This window comes from Pygoscelis adeliae, unplaced genomic scaffold, assembly GCF_000699105.1.
Source record: "Pygoscelis adeliae isolate BGI_AS28 unplaced genomic scaffold, ASM69910v1 Scaffold402, whole genome shotgun sequence".
NCBI lineage: Eukaryota > Metazoa > Chordata > Aves > Sphenisciformes > Spheniscidae > Pygoscelis > Pygoscelis adeliae.
In genome coordinates, this window is record NW_008824411.1 from 6,508,334 (window position 1) to 6,518,667 (window position 10,334).

The following is a 10,334-nucleotide window of genomic DNA, read 5'->3' on the forward strand; positions in this document are numbered from 1 at the left end:
TCACTAATTTCAGAATTGGATTTTGTTGTATTTGGGTGCCTTGTTTGCATCTGTTCTCTAAAACTGCTGATTTGTCAGTGGTAAATGGGTGATATATCACAATTTCCTCTTTTGCAACTGAGAGATGCAAGAAAGCGTGCTTTCTATTTGTATAATAGTCAACAGTGTGCCCTGGAAGTGTTTTTGTTTTTTCAAGTTTTCAGTGAAATAGCAAACTTTGAGTGCACAGTTTGACTGTTGGTAAAATACCCTTCAGTGTATTGTTTTCCACTTCACCTTTTTTGTTTCTCTAGTCATGGACTTTCATTACAGCTTACCACTCACATGGTGTTCATGATCTTATTATGACTTAAAGGAGTTTCTCTATGTAAAAAATCTGTACTTTGATAACTGAATTGGACTCTGGGATTACAGTCTATTTCCCACAATGCTAGTGCAGGGAAACTTATTTCCTTCTCTTATGGTATGAGTCTCACCTTTCTAGTTCTACGGAGTTCTGTATCATCTATAAAGCACGCAATTTTTCTTGTTGTGCTTAATGTAAAAAAGTTCAGGGGATAGGCTAAACTGTTCTCTTCCTGAATAAGCATTTGTAGTGGGGGGAATTCCCCGTTTGTAGAGGGAAGGAGGACTTTTTTTCTTTTTTGTTTTGTTCAAGGGTTTGGAATATTAGGATTAGTCCAGGTGGCAAGTCATGAATGGATGGACAGTGTGAGCTGGCCAGAGCTGATGGAGAAAATATTCATCAGAAGGGTACTATCTCCATCTATTGGTCATGTGTGTGTATTACGTATTTGTGTGCTTTTCAACTCCTGATTTGTTCCTAGACAAAACAACTGATGTTAAGTTTTAGCTTGAGGCAGTCTGGGTTTTTCTTTCCTGCATAGTAAGCTTAACAAATCTCTTGTGACAGTTTTTTATCAGTCTTTATAGCAAGCTATATCTATTATTAACTCTGGCCAAATATTGATACTGGTCTACTGCTGTCACTTCTGTAAATGACTTGTAAACAACTGATGAGTATTTAGGTGACAGTGTACGTTTTAACTGGAGCTACTCATGCACTTATGTGGTTTGTGAATACCTTAAATGCATAATTAGTGCTGGCTGCTCTTGCCATCAGTTTTGATTCATACCTTCTCCTGCGACTGGTATCAGGTGAACTTTGGGGATTAATATTTTCCCGTCTTGCACAGGGATCTAGTGGATGAAGCTAAAAACTATCTGCTGTTGCCCCAAGAACGGCCGCTGATGCAAGGACCAAGAACTAGACCACGCAAACCGATACGCTGTGGAGAAGTGCTCTTTGCAGGTATGTGTAGCTCCTGCTGGCTTAGGTCAGGAGAGTCAAGTTGGGGTTTTCTGGTGGTAGTGCTTCCGTAAGGCTAGTCTTTACAGCATATTTCTGAAGTGACCTGTACATTAATATTTGGAGATTTGAGTTAACTTATACTTTCTTACTTGTGTGATTTCTTTGGTGCTATGAATGCCACAGTACTTCCAAACTTATGCTGATCCTCTTGAAAATCACATTTTGTTTTCTAATTATAATCCTCAGAATGAGCAACTCAGAGATGGGACTACTGGGTTAAGGCTGGCAAAGTCCGGAGGGATTATTTGTACCAGGCACACATACAGTATGTGAGCTTAGTGCGTTATTATGACTTATTTCTTGTGTTTGGTTCCTACAGTGGGGGGCTGGTGTAGCGGGGATGCAATTTCCAGTGTCGAGCGCTATGACCCTCAAACCAATGAGTGGCGGATGGTGGCTTCCATGAGCAAAAGACGCTGCGGTGTTGGAGTCAGTGTTCTGGATGATCTCCTTTATGCTGTGGGAGGCCATGATGGTTCCTCTTATCTTAACAGTGTAGAAAGGTATGTATCCATAAATCCAATGTGCGAAATGTTAACTCTGAATGTTTAAACCTGGGTGCAGCCTCTTAAAAATGAGTTCATTTTGCCAGCTGTGTTCTTGTTCTGCTGAAAACCTGAAATTTATATTACGTGTTATCTACATTTCCTCCTCCCTTGCTTACCCCTTCAATATTGTGTTGGTTTACTGCTGAACTAGGACTTCATGTGTAACAGCTTGTGTCATGTTATTCTCAGCTTAATGGGACAAGACATAGCCTTTGGTATAAGGAAGCATATGTAAGAGTTGGGTCTGGGTATAATTGATGGGAGGACTGATGATCCTGGTTAACCTTCTTTGCAATTGCTGGTTTGTTTTTAGCATTGTTGAGGAAGGTGAGGTTACAGTAAGCATTTCTTAGATATTAAGGGAAAGACCCTGGAATCTTATTGTGGAGTGGTAACCAGAGAAATAAGGAACCTTGGCACTTACACAGAAGAAGGAAAACAGGTCAGTTTTAGACCTGTGAAAGACATAAATCAAACAAGCTTTGCCAAGCTTCCTGTTTCTGGGAGCTACATATGGCAGTCCCCATGCCTAAAAGCCACGTGACTCAAGCACTGCTAGTACTCTAAATCTTGGCCCTGTAACAAATGCAATGAGCTATACAAATATCTCCTTTCTCCTCAAGCCTCCCCATCTTCCTACATATATTCTTGCATGCTCTAGCTTCCCAAATCATGACCCTAGCCTTACATCTCCCATGTCCTGCACTTTTCTGCTATGCACTATATTTCCTTGTCTCTGGATTCCCAAGTCCATCTGGTTCCTTCTTTTTTTTATCTTGAAGTGCAGGTCCCAGTGCTGGCTAAGTTCTTGTGTGAACTGCAGAGAACATACAGCAGAGTAACTCTGGCTGCTGCTTTTTGCCTAGATGCAAGTCCCTGGTAACCTGCTGTCTTATGAACCTGAACCTTTGATCTTCAGTTTGAATCTTAAGCTGCAGTTTGAACATCCTTGGAATAATGTGTATTGGATGCATTATATCACTTCAGGGGTTTTAACCCAACTTACAAATAGCTGTGTTGCAGTTTAAGCTCAAGATAAGCAAGTTTCACTACCTTAGTAGTTCCCAAGCACAGGGGAGTCTGAAGCATACCTAGACAAGCAATTTGTGCTGTTTGGTGTGTTTTTCTAGGTATGATCCAAAGACCAATCAGTGGAGTAGTGATGTGGCCCCCACCAGCACCTGCAGGACCAGCGTTGGAGTAGCAGTTCTTGGAGGCTACCTCTACGCTGTGGGTGGCCAGGATGGTGTCTCTTGTCTCAACATTGTGGAAAGGTACTTTTTAATTAAAAAAAAAAGTGGGTCACAGGGAGAAGAGGGTCTCTTAGAAGGTGCAGTTGATGTAGATGAGCTGGAGAGGAGGTAAGTACTATACAAATCTTATGGGGATTTTTGTTTGGAGTCAGTCTTCCTGCCCCTCTGTGAAGATGTTGACACTTGATTAAGTTTCGGTGTTTATTCTTTTGCCAGGTATGATCCCAAAGAAAACAAATGGACTCGAGTGGCTTCCATGAGCACGAGGCGCCTGGGAGTTGCAGTGGCTGTGCTAGGGGGCTTCCTCTATGCTGTGGGAGGCTCTGATGGAACTTCTCCTCTCAATACTGGTATGCCTTTTGCTGTCCCTTAATTGCAGTCAGCACTTGTCATGGTCCTGTTTGTCCTTAGTGTCCCCAGATGGCTGTTGAATATCTTAGTGATCAGTTTGCGGTGTTTTTTCTTCTTTAAATATGATTTTTCCCATACAGTAATTCACTCTCCAGGCTTGTGAGACCCTATTACCTGGTTGCGTGTTGTTTTTTTTCCTTTCTCAATGCTGCATTTGGCAGTGTGTCCTGAATACAATACTTTGATCACCTGCATAACAGTTGCAAGCACATCTTTTTCTCCTGCAGTAGCCCTTTTCTGCTGTAGGAAGGAAGGTGCCAAAGGTAAAACTACTGCAAGATGGTAATGCAGGTCAGTTTGTAGCATTGCCAGCTCCCTCCTGAGTGAAGATGCTGACTGTGATTGACTGTGTAGGGCTGGAGACAGGAGAGATAATAGCAAGTGTTCTATAGAAGAAAAGCATTAGAGTGAGAGATAACAAACTGGTTCATCATGTTTTTGGTGTGTGGAAATTGCAGTGTCTTTACAGATTGAGCAATATTTTGGATGCAGGTTCAAAAGTGCTAACCCCCACTGCCTGCCAACCCTGTTGTCCAAAGACGTGTCATTTCCTCTGCAGTGGAACGCTACAATCCCCAGGAGAACCGCTGGCACACAATTGCACCCATGGGGACGAGGAGGAAGCACCTGGGCTGTGCAGTATACCAAGACATGATATATGCTGTGGGAGGCAGAGATGATACAACAGAGCTCAGTAGTGCTGAGAGATACAACCCTCGAACCAACCAGTGGTCTCCTGTTGTGGCCATGACATCCCGCCGGAGCGGAGTGAGTTTGGCTTGGTTTGCTTGTCTATACTATACATAATCTCGTGGTGAGAGAACAGGGTAGCGTGTCATCTTGTGAGGTTTTTCTCTTGCTTCCTCTGTACCTTCACCTCAGGGGTCCATATTGGGACCAGTACTGTTTAATATCTTCATCAACAACATAGACAGTGGGATTGAGTGCACCCTCGGCAAGTTTGCAGACGACACCAAGCCAAGTGGTGCGGTTGACATGCCTGAGGGACGGGATGCTGTTCAGAGGGACCTGAACGAGCTCGAGAAGTGGGCCTGTATGAATTTCATGAGGTTCAACAAGGCCAAGTGCAAGGTCCTGCATCTGGGTTGGGGCAACCCCTGGTATCAATACAGGCTGGGGGATGAAGGGATTGAGAGCAGCCCTGCCGAGAAGGACTTGGGGGAACTGGTGGATGAAAAGCTGAACATGAGCCAGCAATGTGTGCTTGCAGCCCAGAAGGCCAATCGTATCCTGGGCTGCATCAAAAGAAGTGTGGCCAGGAGGTTGAGGGAGGTGATTCTGCCCCTCTCCTCTGCTCTGGTGAGACCCCACCTGGAGTGCTGCGTCCAGCTCTGGAGCCCTCAGTGCAGGAAACACATGGACCTGTTGGAGTGGGTCCAGAGGAGGGCCACAAAAATGATCAGGAGGATTGAACACCTCTCCTATGAAGAAAGGCTGAGAGTGTTGGGGTGGTTCAGCCTGGAGAAGAGAGGACTCTGGGGAGACTTTATTGTGGCCTTTCAATACTTAAAGGGTGCCTATGAGAAAGATGGGGACAGACTTTTTAGCAGGGCCTGTTGCGGTAGGACAAGGGGTAATGGCTTTAAACTAAAGGGAGGTAGATTTAGACTTGATATAAGGAAGAAATTTTTTTACAGTGAGGGTGGTGAAACACTGGAAGAGGTTGCCCAGAGAAGTGGTGGATGCCCCATCCCTGGAAACATTCCAGGTCAGGTTGGAGGGGGCTCTGAGCAACCTTTAAGAACAATTAGTTGGAGATGTCCCTGCTCATTGCAGGGGGTTTGGACTAGATGACCTTTAGAGGTCCCTTCCAACCCAAACTATTCTATGATTCTTCTGTGAGGGGGAAAGGTTTGCAAAAAGTCAAAGCTCTTTAGCAAGACTAGAGAATGAAGTCGTAGTCATGTTGTGCCATAGACAGCTGTTTAATATGCCTGAGGTTGGGGAAATTGAGTCATTTGAGGGTCTTTTTTAATAGTTTTGGTCCCTTATATGGAGTCAACTTCTTAGGCCTGAAACAGAGTTCTTTAGGTTTTTACTTGGTGAAGTAGCCATATTTGGTATGAGATCCTATTAGAGAACACTATCAAAAATAGTATCTGAGTCTTATCCTGCAATCCACTTTGGATGAATTAGGAGGTGAACATACCTACTTGCCCAGAAGAAAGAGCTGGGAAACTGGGCAAGCATGTGTTTAGATTCAAACTTCCAGCAAAGTCTTTTCATGGCCTTGAGATGTGTGTGGGAACAGGGTTTCTGGGCTTTCACTTAGTATGTTACCTCTCTTCACTGAATCCTGTGAGTGTGGGGAGTGGCAGCATGCTCTCATCAACTGCTAATCTTCCTGCTTTCTGTAGACATGTGAACAAAAGATTAACAGTGTTTTAAGTAGTCATTGTGTTTGGGCAGATGTAAATGTTATGAATATTTATCATTGGATACTGGATTATGTAGTAAAGAGTGGATTAATTCTGTCTGCATGTTAGTATTTTGGTGTCTGGTGAGGCAAGTATGAATCATAATTTGAGCAACTACTGGTTTTGGAGGCAGAGAATACATATTTATTTCTGTCCTCAAAGCATATAGTACACTGTCCAACACTCTCCTTTTTAGTTACTGATAAGGCATTGACTTTTCATGAGCTGCTTCTGTATTTGCTTTCTGTAGAAACTGCTAAACAGATGCATCTGTATCTGCAGCCCTCCTGAGTTCTTTCTAACCTCCGCAAAGCCAAAACAAGGACCATTTTACATTGTGTTCTTGTCGTCTTTTCTCTTTTACGCCATGAGATGTTTTCACTGGAAGTGATCTTCCTAAACCACAGAACTGATTGAGATTTCAGTGGTTTTGAGCTTCAGCAGAAAGACAAAATAGAAATTTGGAGGCCTAGGTGCTTACAGATGGTGCAGCCCGAGAGGAGCAGGCCAGGGGCTTACATATGGTTCTCCTAGTTTCAGCAAGCATTCCAGGCTGTAGGCTGGTAGATATTCTGATTTGTGTGTGTTATACTTTGTCAAGAATTTCAGTCCAGGACATAATAAGTTTTGGCTGATAAAAGCTTAGGTTCTCATGTATCTATTATCATTCAAGCAGTTCTATGTCTTGTAACTGGTAATAAGGGCAACCTTCTGCTTTTTCTTTAAGAGATTCTCTATTTTGAGATATATATTTAACTTCTAATGTCTTGTTATTTTTTAGGCTATTTTGTTTGTTCTTTTTTCCCCCAGAAAAACCCTCTACTGCAGACTGCCTTTCACCAAACATGATTATTAAATCCTTTTATTAATATTTTCATTTTAACCCTTCTCTTTAGGACCTGTCTTTTCAGGACATCCCAGCTAAATAGCTACTATCTGTGATGGTTGTTTTGCAGGTTGGCCTCGCAGTGGTGAATGGACAGCTAATGGCAGTGGGGGGTTTTGATGGCACAACGTACTTGAAGACCATTGAGGTGTTTGATCCAGATGCTAACACATGGAGGTAACTTAAGTTTGTGAAATAGTCAAATAGTGATCTCCAGCTGTAGCTGCTGTCACCCAGCTGGAGCTGTCCCAGCCAAATTAGAAACGTGATGTACACCATAGTGAAGAACTTGGGTGTGGTAGCCAGCATAACATTCACGTTGTGGCTTGTTGGCTTGCATGAAAGAGTAAGAAAGAGGATCACATTTTGAAAAATATCCCAATATGCCATTTACCTACAGCATCCCCATATCTATGACTATGGCAGTTGAGAAACATTTTCTTGCAGATTTCTGCCTGAATTCCAGCCATTGACTCCATTTTAAGTAAAATGGGAGCGAGTTTTCCGTAGTTTTCCCATCTGAGTATCCCAACAGATTTAAGCAACAGAATACAGTATCATTGCATCTTTTGCAGGTAGGAAAATGTTGTATGGATAGATTATTGAGACCCAGAGAAGATAAATGATTTAGCAGGCTTGTTGGGTAGCAAGCAAAAGGTCATACCAAAACCTAGTTTGTTTTTAAGTGCTGCTTTTGAACATAACAAAAATAGACCACACAGAGATATGCCCCTTCTGTTTGTTTTGGGCTGAGTCTCTTCTGCTTCCCAATAAAACCGAGCTTGCCCTTAGCAGAAGGAGCTCACAGTGATGATGTAGAATTTGGCCTACTCATTTTTTGCTTTCAAGCTGAGGCTCTGATTTCTAGATCCTTTTGGAGGAGCTGAAACAGAATACTTCAAGCGTATGATGTTCTTCCCCTTTAAATCTGCAAGACAGCAATTAGAAGAATTTCATCTGATTTACAAGCTGAGAGAATTAATATGAAATTGCTGATCAAAACCATGTACTGAGCAGAAAGGCTATTTTTCCTATTTCTTTTTTAGTCATAACTACACTTGAAAGCAATTGCCTGTGTATTTATTCCCAAATCTAACTAGTATTAAATTTCAAGCTCCTATCTGTATTCTTGCTGCTTTAGTAATCTGGCAGGGGTGGGGTATAGAAAGAAATTAATGTCCTTATTCCTTCCAGCCTTGTAATACTAGTGGATTAACCCTTTCCCTATGAGATAAGCTGTCATAAAAAGCAGTGGAGGAACTTCCTTGTTTGTTGAGTTATGGACAATGCCTTTTGAACTGCTGAGAAAACCAGTTGAGTAGAGAGTAATACCTACTCTGTATTCCTCAGCTGAATGGTTTCAGCTACTTCAGTGACAGTAACAATAATAAGATGTCTCGAGTTAGGAGTTACTGCCTGGGCTAGCATTCACAGAAGTTTAGGAGGTTGTTCAAGGTATTAAGCTTGTGGGTTTTTTCTCCCACTGCATTCAATATAGCTGATCAACATCTGCAGTCTTCTCTTTCTTTTGTTTGCTGAACTTCTTGCTCCATTAAGGATATTTTTGTGTAGCCTGACTGAGAAATGCTTCCGATGCAATTCGGGTTTAACAAATTGCATTGGTAGGAGTTGTTTGAAGAACTTGCTTCTCCTGTTTCTGCCAGCAGACTTCAGTGGCACAGAGGGGAATAGGCAGCTGAAGTGAGTAGGATGCTGGAGTCTATAGGGATCAGATTTCCATATGAAATGCAGGCACCATTTCAGTAACATATTTTGGAGAAACAGATGGTGCTTGGGATGTGTTTATATCTTGGTTGGATCAGCTGAATTTAGGGTATTAGAAATATAAAAGGGATTAGTTTAATTGTGAGTAGCAAACCTATCTTTGCTCTTGCGTTACCCAAAATGTAGCCCAAGGTCAGCTACAGACTGCAAAGTTCTTTTCTATCTTGTGCATTACCAGACAGGGAGAAAGCAAGTGATTACTCGAGTAACAGAAAACTGCGGTGTCAGAATGAGAAGCGGTTTCTGTTTTGAGAGAGAAAGGCATGAGCAAAAACAGCTGTTTACCTTGGAAGTATATAAAATTACTGTTACCCAACTTACTTGTCATGCTCTGCTTTAACCAGAGGTTAACAATGGTGTAATAGTGCTTACAAGGGCTGGTTCAGTCTTTCCTGTAGTAGCTCCATGAAAGAGCTGAACCAGCGTGACCACTGAAACCTTGTCTTTGCAGGTTGTATGGTGGGATGAACTATCGGCGGCTGGGAGGAGGAGTAGGTGTTATCAAAATGACACACTGTGAATCCCATATATGGTAAGCATGAAGAGGGAGGGAGACCCCTTGGTTCTCATTCCTAGAAAAACTGAAGAGACTTGTTGACACTGGACCTCTTTGCAGCTCTAGTATGAACGGTCTAGATCCAATGTAATTCTTTGCCGGTGACTTTTTCTATGGAATTATAAAAATGACTTCTGTGAGAGTGTGCCTAATGGGAGACCACGTTGTCAGACTCCAGGGAACCACTGGACAAAAGTAGAAGTGTTGCTTATGTCCGTATTTTTTCTAAATAGTCTACACTTTTGAATAAACCAAACTGTAAAAGTTATTGTGGCGTAAACAATGCTGATGTAGAGACCACGTGCTATACTGGGAGTCTGGCAAGGAGGAGGGTTTTCTGCTTTCCCTCCTGCTGTGAGCAGTGGATGTGGCAGCTGTGTGGTGGGCGAAAGAGGAAAGTGATACAGAAAACATTGCTTTTGCCTTATTTACAGAGAGCTTCAAAAAAAGTACTTGACCTGCAAGGTGCCACCTTTGCACAGAAGCTTTTCTGTGCGCAGAGTATATTTATTTTTTCATTTGATTTGTATCACGTATTTTCTTTGTATCGCTCACAGCGATAATTCCAGCTTTTTATATACATATATATGTGTGCATATATATATGTATTTTATATATATGTATATGTGCATGTGCGATTTGAGTTTTGACAAGCTGGTGGTTAGGGCAGGGCTATGTCCTGCCAGCTATTGTGGTTCCAACCCTTGTGGTATGTTTTAGGGTCTCTTAGAGTACAGGAGAGCTATGAGGATGGGTGCCCTGAGTATCTTTTCAGTCTTGCTGGAGGCAAGTAGAACTGGAACTCTCATCTATCGACTGAATCAGTGAAGTGCCCAAAAGGGGTGAGAGTGAAAAGGATTTCAAATGATGCCTTTTTACTGTACAGTGTATGGTACAAAAGTTCAGCTTTTGTCTCTCCCCTCCCCTGTATATGAACCTAGAAATAACTAGTTGTTGCTTACTTATAAAAACCTTTTTCTCACGTTGCCTGCTAGATATCGGTTCTTGTCTGAAGCTGGGATGCAGGTATCATCTGTTAATTCTGACTAGCCTAGATCAACACTCACTTCTCAGGTTCTTGCTAG

At 42.3% G+C, this 10,334-nt stretch overlaps 1 protein-coding gene across 1 annotated transcript in view; it reads left to right on the forward strand.

The window, feature by feature from the left end:
* Window positions 1-10,324, forward strand: part of KLHL20 (kelch-like family member 20) — a 23,916-nt gene extending 13,592 nt beyond the window's left edge. The window contains exons 5-11 of the mRNA XM_009320629.1: window positions 1,193-1,312; window positions 1,692-1,875; window positions 3,051-3,194; window positions 3,390-3,523; window positions 4,144-4,352; window positions 6,979-7,085; window positions 9,145-10,324. Of these exons, the coding sequence (XP_009318904.1) occupies window positions 1,193-1,312; window positions 1,692-1,875; window positions 3,051-3,194; window positions 3,390-3,523; window positions 4,144-4,352; window positions 6,979-7,085; window positions 9,145-9,229 (983 nt within the window). The 3' untranslated portion in view covers window positions 9,230-10,324. The remainder of the gene's footprint in view (window positions 1-1,192; window positions 1,313-1,691; window positions 1,876-3,050; window positions 3,195-3,389; window positions 3,524-4,143; window positions 4,353-6,978; window positions 7,086-9,144) is intronic.
* The last annotated feature ends 10 nt before the right edge of the window (window positions 10,325-10,334 follow it).